At 36.6% G+C, this 20,157-nt stretch overlaps 1 protein-coding gene across 2 annotated transcripts in view; it reads right to left on the bottom strand.

Moving 5' to 3' along the window:
* The window catches only part of USH1C (USH1 protein network component harmonin), a 43,354-nt gene that overhangs the window by 21,296 nt on the left and 1,901 nt on the right, over nucleotides 1-20,157 (bottom strand). The window contains exons 2-15 of one of the 2 annotated variants that reach the window (XM_068685162.1): nucleotides 16,913-16,980; nucleotides 14,808-14,951; nucleotides 14,255-14,393; nucleotides 7,419-7,527; nucleotides 7,290-7,314; nucleotides 6,626-6,683; nucleotides 5,774-5,877; nucleotides 4,624-4,708; nucleotides 4,146-4,205; nucleotides 3,809-3,865; nucleotides 2,544-2,686; nucleotides 1,868-1,933; nucleotides 486-610; nucleotides 6-82 (exon numbers count right to left, since the gene is read on the bottom strand). In XM_068685162.1, the coding sequence (XP_068541263.1) occupies nucleotides 6-82; nucleotides 486-610; nucleotides 1,868-1,933; nucleotides 2,544-2,686; nucleotides 3,809-3,865; nucleotides 4,146-4,205; nucleotides 4,624-4,708; nucleotides 5,774-5,877; nucleotides 6,626-6,683; nucleotides 7,290-7,314; nucleotides 7,419-7,527; nucleotides 14,255-14,393; nucleotides 14,808-14,951; nucleotides 16,913-16,980 (1,260 nt within the window). The remainder of the gene's footprint in view (nucleotides 1-5; nucleotides 83-485; nucleotides 611-1,867; nucleotides 1,934-2,543; nucleotides 2,687-3,808; nucleotides 3,866-4,145; nucleotides 4,206-4,623; nucleotides 4,709-5,773; nucleotides 5,878-6,625; nucleotides 6,684-7,289; nucleotides 7,315-7,418; nucleotides 7,528-14,254; nucleotides 14,394-14,807; nucleotides 14,952-16,912; nucleotides 16,981-20,157) is intronic. The other variant, XM_068685163.1, reaches the window with a different exon arrangement.

Genomic DNA, 20,157 nt, shown 5'->3' with positions numbered 1-20,157 from the left:
CAAACCTTTTTGTCCTGCTTCATGGTCCCTTCATCGGTGTCATCTGTGTCAAGTTGGTCATGTGCAACTCCCTTTAAATCTTCTAGAGAAACAAAGGAGGAAAGGAGTGAGGAGATAGAAACGACAGTCCAACTGGAGGTTTCCATGAAATAGAGATCCGCAATGTGTGACTGGGAGTTTCCATGAAATAAAAGAAGTTAGTAATGTGATATTTTTCCTCATAATTGAAAAGAATGGAGGTCCTGCTTAAATCAAATCAACTTCCAACTTTCATGTTAAAAAGCATCAGTTAGAGCAGGTGTAGATGTTGTGAGCCAGGTACCTGCTAAGAGCCATTACATACATTTATCACACACTTCCAGTGTTGACAATCATTAAATCATCTCTAGCTGGCTTGGACATAAAATAGTGGTATATTCCATACAGCTCATTGATGTTGTGTCTGAAATAAATACCAAAGAAGCAGACTGAAATCAATTACTTACTTTTGTGTTTAGAATGAGGGGCGGAGTGCACTTCTGCAGTCACAGTTTTTAGAGATTTGGGAGGCTCTTTAGGCCCCCAGTCTTCTTCCCACTCCTTTTTAATTTTTTCTTCCTCTGCTGTTATCCTATAAGGAAAAAAAATGCAGTTACAAATTCTAAGTATAGAAATAACAACATTAATGTAAGCTCATTACAATTATTTACTTTTAATTATTTTATTCTTTAAGATAAAGAATCATAAAATGCCCTTCTCCCAAACCATGTTCCTTTCATGAAGTGTCATTTAACTGACAATTACCCAGAAAGTATCTAGAAAAGCACCACGATCAAAAAAAGGGCAGTCTGAAGGAAAATTCAGAAAATCCTGGGTATGTCACAACTATACTGCCATGTAACCTATTATCTTGGAGCTTCACATATGGTGCCTTTAAGTAGCCTAAGGCCTATTCTTGGCTCTAGCTAGTCTTGAACTGGTATATTGACATATGGTGCCAAAATATACCAGGTCTTAAAGGTATATATGACTATTTATACCGGGATTTTCTTGTTAATCCCTAGTTTAGCTAAGATAAATTTTAAAAATATCCACACGTGGTCAAAGCACTATTTAATAAAAATCTGATTTCCTGGATAGGATAGGTTATAAAACTTACTGTTTTCAATGCAACACTTAATTAAATCTCTCCTCAAAAAGCAAAAGCTTACTTAAAAATTTATGAGTAAAATTTCTGCTCAAGACAACTAATATCACATGCTAAAAACATAAGCCTTAGTTTAGCCTAAATCTACTCAGCTTTGGTTTTCAGAACTATGATAATCTGAAAAGACTATTACTACACTGCGTACCTCTCACAGACTGAACAAGTTTTTTTTTTTTTTTTTTTTTTAATATAAACTAAGTGGATATGCCATTAAGTGCCTAAGCATATGCATATTTTCCATCCCTTTAGTTATTCTTCTGTTTCGTCCTTGATGTGTTTCCTTCCAGGACACATTTCTTCTTTTCTCTTAAAATTACATGTAGCGGCCAGTAGAGCAAACAAATTCAGAGACACAAAACTTCTTCAATCTTAAATTACTCTGTACATACTATTTAACTATACTATATACACCGTATAACATACTCTAAAAATAAACATTCAACTTCAAGCTGACTTTGAATTTATCATCACCATAACCCTTGTGTTTTCCAGGTGCTGCTTTTCAGATACGTTTCCTATTCCGCAACTCTGTGGTACACTTCCAGGATGCACTGGGTCCTATGCTTAGCTAAATATACAAATTTATTAGAAAAGCATATGGAGAGTGTTTTCAGACAGAAGCACATACATAAGCACTCTATTTTTTGGGGCAGCGTATTGCCTATGTAGGTTGTTACTTACTGCGCTATTTCTCGGCGATATCTCTCTTCTTCCTCTGCAGCCTTCTGGGAAATCTCCATTTTTCTTCTATAACATCATGAATTAGGACATCACAATACAAATAATATTTTCTGAGTAAGAACTTCCACAAAGTGTGGAAAGCATATAGTTAATATACAAACAGTAAACACATGCACATTAGAAAAAAAAAAAAAAAAAAGCTCCTTTAAAAAGTCTTCTTTGAGATATGAAGAGTTCAACATGCTATTATTTAAAACCGGAGGACATTCAAGACCATCTGCTTAAGAAGGATATCTCTGTAACTCTGTGAATCACTATCTCCTTCTGAGACAGTTCCACAGCATGTTATTGTGAAAGTATGAATTTGTAACTGTTCCGCTAAAAATAAAGGACGGGGGAATGTCACAAAGAAAATACAAAATATCACATTAAACCATAGGGGTATGAAAGTCAGGGAACAGTGATTCTTGACTGACTCTCCTACTGAAGACATGCATTTGAATAATGTTGGTTTGGAAAACCCAGAACATCAAGGGGATAAGTAATTATGAGCAGAGACTCCACAAAAGCAAGCATAACTTAATCTAAGTTGGGAATCTCTTTAAGATTATTCCTGTCTTACAAGCCCTTTTCAAATCCAAGCTACATTTTTCAGACCCTCCTATGGAGTCCTTACAATCTCTCTTTCTCTTGCTGCTCTTTGATGATTTTGTTGGTTTCCAGCGCAAGCCGCTTCTGATGCATCAGCTCCTGGCGTTCCTGCTCACGAAGACGTGCCTCCCTCTGCCTCTCCTCTTCAGTCATAAACAGCTCTTTTCCCTGCAATCAGCACCCCAACACAAATCAGTTCTGAAAGAGTCTCATTAACATCGTTTTTCCGGGGAATAATTCAAAACCAATTATGTAACAGCACATCTGTCATTTCCTCACATAACTTTCAGTGAGGAATGCTTTGTGAAAGACCCCCAAAAGACCTGGTAATTTCACTCCAAAGAGATACTCCAGTTTTGTTCCAATTTATGATGTGCTAAACACCTTAGAAGAGGCAAGCAACCACTAAAATCAGCAGTAGTGTAGTGGTCATGCCAAAGACACTCCCAGTACGTTACCCAGCACAAACTCCACATTCTGCTTTCTTGGAACCTAACTGAGCAATTCAATGCTAGAGAGCAGCACATTGAATGAATCCCGATGGTGAAGACATCTACACAATCACTGTGTTCTAATGCTCCTGTGGAAGAGCACCGTCATTTAGGAAAAATGAAAGCTGGGAATGTAGATTGCAAAAGATTATATTAGCTGATGTGTTTCAGTTGTTTTTGTTTCTATTTAATTTGCTTTATAGTGAAGACACCAGCACTATTTTCTATTCAGGGAAGATATTTCAGTGGTGCTGCTTGTGGAACATTTTGAAAACATCTACCTAGATTTCATTACTGAAACTAAAATCCCATTAATTATGAAGGCAGAATTTTTCACATCTCTGAGGATCAAAGTATAGAGCTCTTGAACAAAAGCAGGCAGTGAAGAATGCCTTTGCATTAAGGTCTTTGCTTGACCAGTAAACAGGAGTAAAGAAACAAATAATTTCTCTATTACAATCCCTTCTTCAGTACAGAGATGTATACTGAGGAAAGGAGAAGCAAATGAGGTAAAGTAGGGTGGAGCAGAGGAGTCCCAAAGCAACAATTAACCATTTTAAGGATGCCAGTGGTAAACACTGGAGCAGTTCCCACCTTTTCTAATTTCTGTTAACATATCTGTGTAGAATATCATATCAATGAAATAATGAAAAGCCACACTGAACTACCTTGGTTTGATGGAATTTGGCAGCGTAAACATTATAATGAAATGCAGCTTTACATTTTATTTATTTTTACTATCTATTTGCCCGTATAGTAGTTTTCACAAACATTGTGCTTTTGCAAGTATACTACTTACGGCGCCTGCTACCACAGAGATAGTCAAAGTACGGCTGCTTTTGAGCACTCTGACAGCCTGCAAATTGAAACAAATCAAAAAATCAGTCTGCATTTAGTGATAAACATCCTGTATACAAACAATGAACGATGCTGGTTGTCAAGGCTGGAATTACCAAGAGACCTACATGAACGGAAAAAAAGATGGTAGCAGTTCAGATCTCTAGATTCTCATGTTCGATACACTCTTAGGTTAAGTAGCCCAGCATCAAAACATGTTTTTGCAGCCAGGAAAATTGGATAGAAGCTTAAAAACTGACAGCTATGTATTCATGGAATTAGGAATTCTCATTTCTTACCTCTTTATGGTCCACATTAGAAAAGTCCACTCCATTTACTTCAACAATCTGATCACCAACCTAAAGGGAGTTAATCCATATTTTAGTATAGATGCTGAATTAATACATATACTAACCAGATTTGGGGGGGAGAGAGAGAGAGAGAGGGACTCTATCTAACATTCTCAATACAATAATTACCAGTACTGGCAGGGTGTAAGGGGAAAACTGGCCAGGTTTGCATGTCCTCCCATAGGCATTTCTTACCGCCACTATTTGAAATCAAATAGTGAACTGGGTGGAATATTGGTTTGACCCTAGAAGTCATCTTGTTGTTAAAATGTAGGGAACTTGCTTGACTGGAAATGTAATACACAACATTTCTTTGTTATGGAAGGAAATCACAGCTAGTGATTCTACAATAATCCAGAAAACCTGAAGACATAAATGCCAAATAAGATTTCCTTGTAGTACCTACCTTGGAATGTGGCATACATACCTCTAAGCCCACCTCCGCTGAAAGAGAACCTGGCTTAATGTTGCTGATAAAAATGCCTGGTTTTTGTGTTGGACCACTGGAAATACTGGTGTAAGATTAAAACAAACGAACAAACACAAACAAACAAAAAACACATATTTATACATAATATTTACACATTAATACAAAGTAAGCAAGAAGGCTTAAACTTAGACTGTTAAAACCTAAAAGAAAATTATCCAAGCTTGTAAACACTGGTTTAAATGCTGGAACTAACATAGTACACTGACCTACACTAAGTTCCTGGGACACTACTGGTATTGAAAAGCCAGCATGTAATACAATGATGAATTAGTAATTTCTTGCATAGTTATGAACTGCAATTCATTATGTATTTAGAAGCAAAAAGGATGGTGCAATCAGGGTCCAACATCTAGCGAGGAAACACTGAGATGCAACCTATGCCGGCTGCCAACAGCAATTATTTGTGAGGGTAATATATCCAGCAGGTGATACAGAATCACCCTTACAGGTTTGTAAATATATTTTTAAACTTGACACCTTCCACACAATATGAAAGAAAACTTGCTTTAGAAAATATTCTGTTCAGTCCCATCTTGCTAATTTCTTGCTAATTTACTGAATATACCTACATGTCTAAGAAAGCCTCCATAACTAGATGCAAGACACGAGTCTGAGAAATATCTGTTCATATTTCTAAAAATGTTGAAAATTCAATATTCATTTCAGGAAATGGATATAGATAGGCAATGGTCTTTCAGTTCAGAAAAGTTTCACAGGAAGCAGTCTAAGTTCAGGGAATCAATTTAACTATAGGTAGTGCTGGAGCCTGCTATGTCACAGAGCAGCACTTAAAATTTAAAAGTATTTAAAAGGTCCAGTTCCATGACACAACTTGTGTTATGTAACTCAAATTTAACAGTAAGAGCAAGATTATAGAGAACTGTTTTGATTTTAAGTCAGAACTTGGGACACAGGTATTATACCTCGTCTAATAATATATCATGTGTCACAGATGTCCTGCTGTTAGTCTTCCTTATCCTGTGTGGTTCTCCATGTCCCTAATATCGTATCAATGAATGAAGGAAACAACTGCCTTGGATGTCTCATTTAACAAATCAGTGATGTTAAGTAAGAACTATGTACCCACCTGCATCCCATGCCTTTTGTACCAATCAGGCTAATGAAGACTTTCTTCTCTTTATTGTCTCTCCCTCCAGAAGAGGCAAGACCAGCGACACTGCCCTTTGCTTCCTGCAGAAGGATTAAAAAAATGCTGCAGACGTTATTCTGTGCTGAAGTTCTATCAAGACTACTATAAATATCATGAAGCCAGGACCAAACCCTGACAATACCAAGGTAAGATTCCTCAATGGACCTATCAGAAATGAATGTGAAGTACAGTGGAACAATTTGACTGAGGTGAAAGACTGAACTTATCTATTTGGAGAAAATTGTTTAAATAGTCAAACTGCTATCCAGTAAAGGATGAAGGAAAATTAGAAGAAAGTGATATGGCAAAATAATCATTTAGATGTTCCTTGACAAAAGAGCTGGAAAAATACCTGATAATGATTACTATTTAACCAAGCCTTTCTTTCTGAAAGCAAAAGAATGATAATTGTGGTCTTTCTCTTTATTGCTGCAACCCATTGAAGTCATTTGCATTCATACCTGTCTTTCTTCCACCAATATAACAAAGATAGACCAAATAATCTTTTAAAGATTTATATAGATAAAGAATGGCCTGGTAAATTGATAGGCTTAATCAAAATAGGGTACCATTTCATGAGTACAAGATATTCTATTTGTATCAGGACCTTTTCTAGTGATTCTAGAATCATTTCATATCACAAAAGATGTTTCTCCCAGAATACTTGTAATAAGATATTGCACCTTAAAAATAAATACAATGACTTCTGTGATAAACTTGGAGGATAGAGTGGTTCAGAACAATTACAGACTTCCCAGAAAATATCTGAATAAAATATTAATCTCTTACCCCAGATTCTGACACAAACTGGTCCACATATTGCCATTTAAGGGGTTCATCTGCTGAACTGGAAGGAAAAAGTGATTAAAAATAATGGTGAGCTATTTAAATGGAACATTGAATAAGCATACAATTCTTTAGGCTAGTAAAGCTGGTCAAACTTAAAATTGAGTAAACCTCTCCAAGTGAAATAATATTGGGAAACTCTAAGAATAACCAGGAAAATAATCTTATAAACTGGAACAGCTTATACAAATGTCTATGCAGAGACACACCTCTCATTGTTAACATTTGTCCACCATTCCACTTAAAAGTTTGCCTTTTCAAAAAAACTGGACAAAGGACAATAGTTTGAACTTTTTTATGAGCTCTGAAGCAGTTCTCAGATGTTGTATGCATGCAGTAGCAGCAGAAATCTGTTAAGCAAGGTGCATTGATAATGAAATTTCCAGGCTGCATCCACTAAGATAGAAGAAATAGAAAATGGTTCATTTAAGTAGGCAACTGGCCTAACAACTCAGATACTTTAAACACCACATCCACCTGCTCATCACACTAGACATACCATTTTAACTAGGTAAGGAGATGCCTGTTCACAAGTTTTCCAACATACAGATAAGCATAATGGTTCTTTGAATATTGAAAAGTCTGTGTAAAAATTAAATATTATTACCTTTTGACAGGTATCATTCCAATATCTGAAAAAGAAAAATGCAGTGTTAAGTAACAGCATTTCAACAGATCACTAGCTATCGATTAGCAACAACCTTCAGCAATACAGGAGATTTTTGAAGTTACTTACGTCTTACTTTTATGGACACTATTTTCTTTGTGCGAATGAGGTTTATGACTTCCTCATGTGTGCATGACGAGATGGAATATCCATTTATACGAACTATCTCATCTCCAACCTCAGAAATGAAAAATAGAAGGAAAAAATGTAAAATAAGATTAAAAAAAAGTTTCTAAGCAATGATGTGATCTGGCAGTTATTTAGATGCAGAGGTTTGATGATGTTGACTTCTCAATATTCTGGGGATTTCAAGTAAGTTCCAGATGAGATTTACCTGTGTTTGTTTGAAACCAATTCTCAACAGTATAGATAAATGGCCAGAATACTAGTTTTACAAATAATATTTGGTGGAAAGCAGAAAGAGGAGCCAGACTTCAACCCTGCAGATTATTTTATATACAGGTATCCATATTTCAATTCAAACAATTTTGGAGCATTTTTCCTTCCTTATGCATTAGTAATTCAGGTTTTTACCATATGTTCTCTAAGATACTTTCCTAACTTTTCTGATCAATAGGAAGTTAACATTGATCTTATTAACTTGCCAGATTCTTGATCAGAGTACTGCATTGTTTTAATGAATTTAGCTCGATATCAAATGCAATATCTTATTATTTACAATAGTCATGCACTAGCATAATGAATATTTATTTTGGGGTGCAGTAGTTTTAGTCTTCTTGGATCATCTACATGAGTTACAAAATTGAGTGCTATTAATATGACAGCTTTTTCAGGTGTTTTCACAGCAGCAACCCATCTTTTCTCCCTCAGACTATGGCTGGGGAGACAGTACTGCCACACTATTGTGGCCCCTAGACCCCTAACGTGGAAAAATAAAGTGGGAAAACTTGGGGCAAAAAACATACAAGGAAGCTCCCAGCAGACAGAAGGCAAACTAATCACTTATTACCAAGCTTACTTGGGTTTCTGTGTGCACGAACTATATATTTGGGCAAAAAAGTCCAAACAAAGCATGATGAGAAAAGACCAAGAATGGGTACTCTGAATAGCAGAGACAATACTAGGGTCATCCCTAAGGCAAACTCAAGAGTAAGTAGAAGTAGCTTCAGCTGTAGCTCTTGCTTATATGGTGATAAAATGACAGTGTATTGATGCAAAGCTTTAAATTAAAGAGGCTTCTTCTCCTTTAATTTATACCCATATTCGATACACGGCAACTTGGACATCTTCTATTTTCTCTGAACTCTGCCTAACGGTCCCCTTAGGTAGGTAGCCTAAGAAGGAATCAGGGATGGAGACACTGCCTACATCATTTAAGGGTGTATCTTACTAGCTGCTTGAGATGACACTGAAAAACACAAGGCCTTGGCCAGAGCATTATAAGCACTTTTGCCTGATGCAAATTATGTGATGTGACTGTCTGAAAAGTAGTGCCAACTCTCCCCCGTTAGGCAAATCAACCCAAATTAATCCTCTGCACAGAAGGATAGGTAAACGCTTACCAGGAAATGGCTTAAACAAACCAAATGTTACCCTCATCTATCTCTGTACTTTGATCTTCACAAGCACAATGCCAAATACCTTGACTTTACTGCTCTCCAGCAGCATTTTCTACTGTGAATATTTGTATGTAAAACATATCGAAATGCCACCTGGGTAGTTGACAGGATATTTCTCATTAATATTAATAGGATTTTGTTCTTAATTAATGAAATTTTTTGTGGTCCCTATAAATCTGCTTTCACGGCAGCATTACTACTAGTTAATGATTGCCTACATTTTCCAATTAAGACTCAAGTTTTGAGCTGCAAAATTGTGTTTGTTTAGGCTTAAGTTCTCCATACTAGTGTCCTCTTTAGGCTGATTTTAAATTTTGGCAAAGGTAAGGGAACAAGTTCTAGACAACAAAAGTTGGGTGGAATGCATTCTTGCATTCATTAAAGAAAAACAAGAACAGGAAAAAAAAAAAAAGCAAAAAAAAACCAAACCAAAACAAAAAAACAAAACCCACTGTATCTACAATCACTTTGTTGAGAGGCTCTGTGCTTTTGTTGTAGGTTTGGAAAAGGTCCTTATACTAGAAATTGAATATCACGAACATGAAGTCTTAGTGAACATCATCATTGACCCAAAATATTTAGAAGGAGAGAGGCTCATCATAACAAATTTAATGAAAGTTAGTTAATGTGATGACTCTGCCCATACTAACTCTGGTCTGGGGAAAACTTCCCTTTCATCCAGTTGCTTGGTATGAAGATCAGCTGTGAACATGTTTGCAGAGCACAGAAGTAGGCTGGAATCCAGGGGGCCAAAGAGTCTCCGTGGGAATAGAAAGTAATGAGAAGTTTCATTCAGACTTAAGCACAAAGTCATTTTTGCACAATGGCATTTCCTCACTGTCTGCTTACATCCCTACAGACTTCATTGTTATATTTACACAACAGTATTACGATAAACATTGTAATTTTTAACACAACGTTCATTAAGACACTGCAAGCAACCACTACCTTAGTTAACTCTATGATACAAGTGTTTTCCTACAGAACACTACCATTTCTCTTTTCAGCCAAATTCTTCCAGTCTCCCCCATAGAGACTTTTCAACTTTACTGTCAGTATAAAGACAGAACGTAACACCACTGTTCTTAGTCATACCAAGAAAGTGACCTACGATGGCCACTTATATCAAGTCATGCAGTCTATCTGCTGTTTTTTCCATCATGTAAGCTCAATGACAGTATCTGCACCTGAAGAGGCTTTTAACAAGTGAAGAAGTCACAGTCTAGGTTGCTGAGGACTTGCTTCCCTGTACCTTGCTGACATTTTCAGGGAAAAAATGAGTACAGCTAGAGACTCCTGCTCTGGTTCTGTGCATCTCAGCACCAAATGCTGCAATTTGCCTTGCCACGTTCATGTTGGAGGAGCAAATGGAACTGGAAGCATGAATTTCTCAGTACAGCCTGTACCTTAGAGACTGTCACCTGGGCTGTGATACCTTTATCCCTAGATGATGGGATATTGGACATGCCATTACTCACTGCCTCCACTCTTATTGGCATGGAAAAAATATCAAGTTTTTCTACAGTGCTCTGTTCAGATGGAAAAAAGGCACGAAAACCCACATTGTACTTTACCACTTTCACAGACTTCTACGCTGAGAAGTGCCGTATGGTGTGTAACACCATACAAAACACTACAAATATGTCAACTGTACCAGCATATCACATGCAGTGTGGTATCCACTAGAGATTGTAAAGTTCAACTGACACCACATAGCTCCGAAAGACTAACAAAGTAAAAAAAAAAAATAAAAATAATAATAATAAGGGACTCCCGAAGCAGAGAACATTTTGCAGAGGCAGAACTGTCCACAACCCTTAAATGTAGGACTGCTGCTCCACCTGCTGGACACCCTGTATCTCACTCAGGGCAATGGCCTGCATGCAACTCAGCACCCCAACCAACTGGGATCAATTGCAACGCTCTAACTTACAAAAGCACCCCCATTTTAAGACTGCAAATGGCAGTGCTGTTTGAGAGTCTCAATGTAGTTTTTGTATCAGGAGACTAGCGTTGCTCTGACGATGTCATTATTCACTAAGAAAGTCATATCTGTTAGCATTGTATCACCTCCCTAACAGACACATGTTTACATAACCATAATTTCAGCCAAGAATGTATTTTATTTTCTCTGCCCATAAAGGAATGAACATTTCCCATTCTGATATTTTCACTGCTCACCTTTACCAGTCATTTCATTTCTGAAGCTGCTCAGCACTCTCAATTTATCCTAAAGACATTTCTGTTGCTGACAATGAACACTGATGTTGCTTTATGCCTGTCTAGGCCAAAACTACTGCAGACATCATGGGCATGTAATGAATCACTTCTTTTTGGTAGACTTCAACTGTTTTTCCTGAGAAGTGTCCATATACTGAAGTAATTGATAGCTGTTTTCATACATTTCGGTGCTTTTGCACTAGTGTCATTCTATATCAAACTGTTGAATCAGAAGCAGTAAAGATAAGAGTCTGCAGGTAGAGCAGAGTACAACAGTAATGCTTTCTTTGTTATTATATGTCACCATTTCCCTATGAACAGGGAGATGACAGACTTTTAAAAGAGAAGCTGCAAACCTAACTTTTCCCAAGTGAAATGCCTCTCATTTTCAACTTTTAACATGGGAAATATAATATTTAGTGCTTCCAGGAAATTGAAGGGTTTTTATATAAATGACATTACTGTTTCAAATTTCTCATTTGGTATACTTCTTCCACTTCCATCACTCATCCTAATCTCAATCTTTTTGTATTCAACAGAATCTCCACAGATAAAAGTATATGAGAAAGCAAAGTGGGGAAAAAAAATAAAAATGATTAAATACATTTTGTCATGAAAGAACTATACACTTGTCTTTTAGAGAAACTGTAGTTAAAGGGCCAAAACTACAAATACATTAGTGAAGTTTCCTGAGTACTCAGTCATTTTAATGTAGCTTGGGAACTACTTCAAGGAGAAAAGCACACAAAATTAACAAGATTAAAAAAAAAAAGGCAGCAGGATAATAAACTGATGTTATAATAGATCATTATACCTTTCTCAGACAGCATTTTTGGGATAGAAAAAGTGTAGAGATTTAGTTAAATAACAGGTGGATGAAATTTCAGAAGCAGTTGGCTTTATTACGAGACAGCAATTTAGAACAATGAGCTGCCTGTCAACTCTGCTTTTTCACTTGGGTTTAGAAAGTGCCTAGTGCCACCTATTATGAAGGCATTTCAAGCTGCTCCTTAACACCCCCTAGCAACAAGCACAAGTCAGACAGTCACGTTAGCTGTTCATATTAACATATATATAATCTAACCCTGACAAATTCAGTCTCATGGATTTTTCTTTTTGCCCTTGTTGCCCCTACTTTGTCTGCTGAACTCCAACCAAGCTGAGTTGCAGTACAGTCACAAACCCAGCCCAAAGATCCTGTTCATTCCCATTCACTATCACCAATATATAGCACAACAGCCCATTACAGAAAGCCAGGAGTATCTTTTTGCATGCTATGACAAAACAAAGTATTGGCATCTTTACAGTAGCATGACAACTGAGCACAACCTTCTTATCTGTCGTGTCAAACCATCAGGCAAATAAGCAGAGAACAAGAGCTGCAACATAGTGTTAGGATGAATATACTAGCCTAACAATAGAAGACAATGGCTGTTAAATCCTTTACTGCTCAGCATCACTAGTGCCTTCCAGTATTTTTAAGGAGATGCTTTAAAAAAGCAGTAGAAATGACTGGTCTTTTTATTATTACTATTATTTTTTTTTTATTTATTTAAAGTTTTCTAGCAGTGGAGGAAGGATGCACTGGATCTCTCTACTGAGCTCATCATAATCCAGGTGTGTCTTTTTACCCAGTGAGAATGGAAAGGGTAGACAAAAATAATGCACAAGGCACACAAGCTTTTGTAATACAAAGCCTGGGAAGGTACATCAATGCCCCTTTCTGGAGTCACCCACCAGCAAATCCCATGCTTATGAGTAGCCTGCTGACATATACAGCTCATCATTTGTGGTGTCCTATGCCACCCTCACAATTCTAACTAAATTCAGAATTTGTGGGTGTGTATTCCCTGAGTTTATGGTTTTGTTTTAAGAGGGGGCTTCTAAAAGTGTCCAGAGAGCTCATCTTGTGCCTACTCAGAGCATGCTGCCAAAAGATGGGACTAATTCAATGCTGATTCTGAATTAGTGAATGGGACATCCAGGTGTGAATGCACAACCAAAAGGGCACGTGTACATGTAAGCAAACACAGAGAGGAACATTGGAATTTTAGAAAACTCTCTGTGTAATAAGCAAACATTGAACCCTAATTGTGACTGCCTTGTGGAAAAGGGCTACAGTGAAGCTTATCTACAGAACATAGTTTAATTAAAAATTGTATTGAATCATGATAATTGACACATTTTGGACTATTATTAAATATAATCCTTAAATATCAACACTTGCAACAACTATTCATGCTCCACAAATTGAAATTAGCCAGGCATATCAGCTTTTCTACTCAGAAATACAGACCCTTAATACACCTTATCAACTACAGTCTTAGAAAGATGCAGACATTTGTCACAGCAATTGCTCACTTCTTTCTTCACCAGGAAATATATGAAGAAAGGACACACACACAAACTAACAAAACCCACAAACCTTCATTAATAAAAATTGGAGGAATCAATTTAGGAAAGAGAAGTGTTTCTACAAGTAATTATTTTTGCCAGCTTTGTTACAGTTCATGCAGCTAGAATTTAATCACCGAAAGAGCAGTACTCTGCAGTAAAAAAGACATGGAAGACATGACCTTTTTTTGCCCTTTTCTGTGCTTCCATTGGGAAAAAAAAAAAAAACAAAAAAAACAACACAAACAATCTACACTTGAAGTTCAAATAAACACCTCATTACACGAATCTTATCAATGCAACGTGAAATTGACATTCTCAGTATTTATGTGCTCCGACCTACCTTTAATCAGATTTTGGCAAAGTTAGAGAAGACCTTTTGTTCTATCAGCTTACATTGAACTATGGCTATTCATGAAGCACGGATTCCAGAAAGCCCTTTAGTCTTCACAGATCATCATATCCCAAACATGAAAAAACTATTCTCTTACTTAATTTTAATGATATGTAAACCATTTTAATAACCTCATTCACTGATGGTATCTGCTATGGCATCGTCTTACATATGTTTTGAATTTCATTAGAAAAGACAGAAAGCACCTTTGCTACAACTCTCTCTAAACACTGAAAGACATTTCTTACCACCTGCTTCCCCAACATTGGAGTAAAAAGCATTTTGCAGCACAGTATCCAAGAATATAACCATCTTACCTGAAGTCCAACATTGTCTGCTTGTCCTCCTTTAACTAACTGGGAGATAAAGAGGCCACAGCTAAATTCCACTCCACCTCTCACACTTAGCCCAAGTCCTTCAGGATGCAAGCGATCCAATCTCACTTCTTTCAGCTTTCTGCAAAGGGGGAAGATACCTGACTGTTCAGCTGCATAACGTTTTGTTGCAATAGTGTTTCATATGCAAGTTGTGTATTATTCTTCTCTCATAGCATTCAGGCATAAAAAAAAAAAAAAAAAACAACAAACCAAAACAAAACACTTGACTAATAGAGCCATAAGAATCTATTATTATTATTATTAAATGCAGGAAGAATGAGAAAAGACTGTTTCGACAAGGAAGCATTGTTTTTAGATTCGCATACCCTGCTTTTACTAGATTAACTACCACACAATAAATTTCACATAGTTCAAAACTATACTTCCAGCAAATGCAGCAAGCGTCAAAAAAATGTGAGTTTATCTAAAAACTCAGTCAGTATTACTTGGTTGTATTTTCTGAAGTTAGCTACTTTATTCTATATCCCCTTACCTTGATCTTTTGGGTGTAAGCTGATCATACTCCACCTGGTGTTTTAATGGAATAAGTGGGCGGATAGCATCAAATAGAGGCAACCTGCTTGGTTCATTAATCACGAGTTTTAGATCCCCCACAAGCACTGGAAGATTCATAGATCTACAAAAACACGATGAGAAAACAGGCACAGGTAATCAACACAAAGAACTATTTAATAACTAGCTGTACATTTGTCTTAAATATTTGTGTGCCCCTTCAACCTACTGAGGAAGTTATTTATACAAATCTTGGTTTAACCAAAGCAAAATAACCTCTGAGAAAGCAAACTTTCTGTAAGCAAACAAGAAGAATACCTCCTTCAAAACAACTGAAATATCCTATACAGTGCTTTTATTTTTTTAAGATCATGCACATCACCTTTATAGATGGTATGTAATTAAATGCTTGGGGCTTTCCAGATATTTATGGTACTGTTTGAAATTAACTTTACAGACCAGACATACCTGCCAACTAGATTTTTATTTCCTAGCAATCCTTCTTATTGAATCTAGGCTGCAAACTCTTCTCCTGAGCTGAGCTCAAGGGATGGATGAATCATTCAGAGCCAGAAAAATCACGTCACTAAGTAATTAGAGCACAGACTACTTAAGTTTTAAAATTCATTTCAAACCAGAACAGAAATAAAAACTGAAATAAAAACCAATGAAAAAAATAACCGAAACAAGTGAAACCACCGTGAATGTTTGGTTGAATGCCAGCTAGACAAAGTATCCCTTGGTACTATCAGCACTGAGGTAGTTACAGGGCTAGAAAGTGTTCTTTGATGGCCAACTGCAATGAGTGCAACAGCTCAGTCCAGTTCAGTGGAGCTATTCCTGCGCAACATCCACCTAACTTGGTGTATAGTAACTACTGATCCTTCTTTTATCATTTACATTTCCTGACATGCACTCTCTCTAAGACATATACACTGAAAATACGTCTCAGGAATGCATATTAAATGGCATTAGAGGTCAAATACTTAAATTTAGAAGTGCTTTTCGCCAAGAAGCAGAAATAAAATGTTATCTCCAATAGCAAATGTGTATATTTTTCCCCTGGAACCCTTCATCAAGGATTTTTAAGAAGTGATACTTCATCAATCATAGGGATCATGGAAATTTTGCTTAAGCCATTGAAATTTTGGAAATCAAGGAAAAGTTACTATATGCATTGTTAATTTTGTAACTGTAAGAAGATTTTAAATAATTAAGAGCTACTGATTCAACCTCCTTTCCAAACAACAGGCTTTATGAATGGAGAAGCAATTAGACAGACCTGAGTGAAACTGAATCAGATATGCAGCTGAATACACCCCAAACTAGAGCTCAGTGCAAACATCAGATCAAAATATCTACATTACACTTAGCTGAGATGCTATTAATTAAGATATGAATGGAAACAATGCCTATTAGAGCCACTCATCTATGCTGAGTGGAAAATACACTCTCATTTTCTTTCAGAAACAATGGATGAGATGCTGATCCCATGTGCAATGATATAGGTCCTATGCAACTAGGGTTTAAATCACTTCAGTAAAGGACTGGTAATTGGCCTATCACTTTACCATTTTTTTTTCCATTATGTTGGAATATGTCAGTTGTTAAACATGCCAAATGGATTCCCAGCTTTCAGATAAAAACAGTTGAAAGTAAGTCTTAATCTGAGTAGTATGCAAAAATCTTTAAAAAGCAAACTGGGTGAAAACCTCTGTTGAAAAAAAATAAGTATCATTTGGAAATACAGCAATATCACTTGGAAATAATAATGAATCAACACTCTCTTCCTGTTTACTAAGAACATCCATGTGCTTTTTTCCCTACTAAGAATCCACCAAATTAGTTTACAAAACTGTCAAATCAGAAAAACAAAGTAACTTTGCTATTAACAAAAGACATACCCCTTTATTGGCCACAGAAAATGTGAAACTGAAAATGTAAGACTTCAGGAAAAAGAATTAAAAATTATTATTTCAACTGATTTTCTAGGAATCTATAGAAAGAGCAAGTCTTGAATACCCACGTTTAGAATTGCAAAACTAAGTAAGATTCTACAGAATTATATATATAACTAGATCTTACTGGTGGTACATCCGCAGCACATCATAAAGGTAATCCTTCTCCGCTTCATTGTCAATTAGCAGATTAACCTGAAAATCCAAGGACATTACTGTAAATCTGACTAAACCGTCACAAACATTTCATGTACAAAACTTTCACAAAATCTTAAGTCACAGATCAAATATTTCAACAGGGAAAGTTTTGATTTTTTTTAATTAACCCGTTTTTGCAGCAGAGAATACTTCACAATGTGAAATTTACAACAAGACTTCTTTTTAATTATTATTATTATTACAATTAGACAAAATAGTAAATACCAAAGTCTCATATTCTCTATGCTAGATTTCTTCTTGGCAGCGTAATAGTCTGAAAATAATAGCACATTAGTCTTACCTGATAATTGCTGTACTGTTGAATAAATGTTTTCAGAAACCTTTTTGGCCACTCATTAATATAACACATGTTGCCACAGAGAAAAATACCCCACTGAGATAATTATAATCTATGCTCTGTGGTTCCAAACCACTGATTTCAAGCAGTAGCTCATTTGTAACATTACGTAAACAGCCACACTCCTGTTCCTCTTTGCTCCAGCTCTTAACTGATAGAACTTGTCGGTTATTCTTTCCTCCCCCGGTAATAGTACGTTTACTTAAACCAGTGTCACATTACAATGCCTGCTCTTGGATACTTGCAGTAGAATACAGTAAAAAAACAAACAAACGAACCCAACCACTCAGAATTCTCATATGAGGAATTCAACTTGTATTCAGTGACATTGGCAAGACCCCCACTGATCTTAATTACAGTGAGAGATCACATCACAGTAGTTTTACATTTGGACAACCTTAATGTTTAGGAAAACAATTTACAACTGACCTAAAGTCTAATATTACTGTGACGTGAAGTCTGAGGACCAATTTGCATACTTAAAGAAAGGTCTTTGCTTTCCAGGTTTGCAATGCTTTGCGTTATTTTCTCAACTGAATACATGCTTCATGCTCCCTTTGTCTCTTTTCACTCTCTAAATCCAGCCAGCATCTACATATAGATAGTTTTCCATTACTTGTCTCTGGAATAAGACACTTGTAAAACATCTCAAGGCTAAAAACCACTGCACGCAGGACTCTTTCATTGAGTAACAGTGAAAGACTCTTTCACTGAGTAACAACAACAAGTAAACCTATTTTTTACAGCAAATTTCAAAACACCAAAAAAGTCTGCCTTAACAGGGAATAACATGGTTAGAGTTGTAACTGACTGGTTCATCAGTACCACACACAGACTCAAGTCAAGGCGATATAAGACTCACCCTCTTCTGCTAACTAAGGCACTGTAAGAGCCTGCTTACATTGTCTCATGAAGAGCACTGAATATTCGAGTGCATTACCACTACACAGCAAAGACCCAACCTACCATCATCTTTTCTCCTGGACAGGAAAGCAAGTAGTGACGTTACATTTTTCTCCTGATAGGCTAGCTGGTAGATATGTCTCCCACCACTTCTCAGACACTAGAGAACCATGTCCAAACTCTACCACTTCTCGCAGAACATTCAGACTGCAAACATCCTGTTTGGTTCCTACAATTCTCACCCAACACGAAAAACTTCCCCCTCCCTTAACAAAACCAAGTGATTACTTCAATATTCATAGTACTACACCAGGGATAATCTTCCCAGACCATCTCTCTACTTAAGTCATTCTTCTCCTTCTGCCTTCTATTCCACCAAAGTCATTTCACTGTAGCCACCCATCCCTTGTCATTTACCTAAAATCATGAGCTCCTTGAGACAGTCTTACTATAGATATATGGTTACTTAGGCTTGTCAACAGCTTCTAACATGACTTTAATGTCATAAATCCTTAAAGGTCATGCCTCCACATATTAAGAAAAAATAAATTAGGGGTGATGTGCTGTGACTTGGACCAGTGAAGTATTTTAGTTTCAGTCTCAAGAAATCAACAGATCTGTGCGCCAAGGCCATGGTTTCTGGTTGAACTGTACTATCTCTTTTGGCAATTAATTATATCTGACCTTAATGGATTCTAAGTGGTTAAGAGCTCACCCTATGTATCTCTGTGTTGAACTGATAAAGGTCATTAAATTATAAAGGTCATTTTCACACATAAAAAGGCTATTTGCACAGTGAGTGCAGAGGATCTAGTACTTGGTGTCACAACAGTACATGCTTATGCACTCTGTAAACTTGTCTATTAACATACTAACTATGACCAGGGTTTGATGAGGTTAACAAGTAGACTCCTAATCTCCCACTTGAACACAATGAATTTTAGAGACTTCTTTCTAACTTCTTCATATTTTTTCTTATATTCTGTCAGGACATAAAATCAAAGTAGTGCTATCATTAGGCTTAGACTGATACCATACTAGCAAAAAAGTAACACCTGAGATTAAAATAGAAACTGCAACTGATAAAAACCCTCTCAACTGCAACTGATAAAAACCCTCTCAACTGTAAGAGGGGAACAAATTTAAGAAGCTAGTTATGACAAAGTTATCTGTTACAGGTTTATTTCACTAGGTGCAGAAATGTCTTGCTACTGACAACTGAAAAACACAGAGCTGATTGCTGACAACTAATGAAGTCTACTCATTTCTTTTACTGTCTGCAAAATTATTACAAACTTCAGGTTCAAACATGGTTTTATGAAAACCGATACAGATAGATTTTGTAAGCAAAAATGAATGTGCAGAAATGTATATACCAGTTCACTGTTTCCTGAATGAGCTTCAATATATGCACCATTGAACTTGATATGCAAGACAAAGTGAACTGCCTAACATCTGCTGCTCTTTTAGAACGTGGCAGAATCTATCAACTGAAAAATAAATCAGTTCTCAGGAGTCCTCAAAAAGCAAAAATGCGTCCTGACTGCTTAGCATAAGGAATTAGAACTGTCCCCAGCATTTGCTGTCTGTTATATAAAATGTCAAGTCTCATGTTACTGCGTCTTACAGAATCATACCTTGAAGCAGTTATAGAAATGCTGTGAAAAACAGCTGAAGACAAGTTCCATTAAGAAGGAATACATTAACTGGTTACACACACAATACAGAGGTATTATATGCTCATTATCTCATATAAGGAAACACTGAGAGAGCTGGGACTGTTTGGCCCTGCGAAGAAAAGGCTCAGGAGGGATCCTATCACCTGAAGGAAGGGTGTAAAGAAGACAGAACCAGGCTCTTTCCAGTGGTGCCCTGTGCAAGAACAAGAGAACAAGTGTAGCTCCTTCTGACCC

The sequence above is a fragment of the Anas acuta genome, chromosome 5 (assembly GCF_963932015.1).
Source record: "Anas acuta chromosome 5, bAnaAcu1.1, whole genome shotgun sequence".
NCBI lineage: Eukaryota > Metazoa > Chordata > Aves > Anseriformes > Anatidae > Anas > Anas acuta.
The sequence above is the reverse complement of the archived record's forward strand: the minus strand, read 5'-3'. Positions and strand labels throughout refer to the sequence as shown.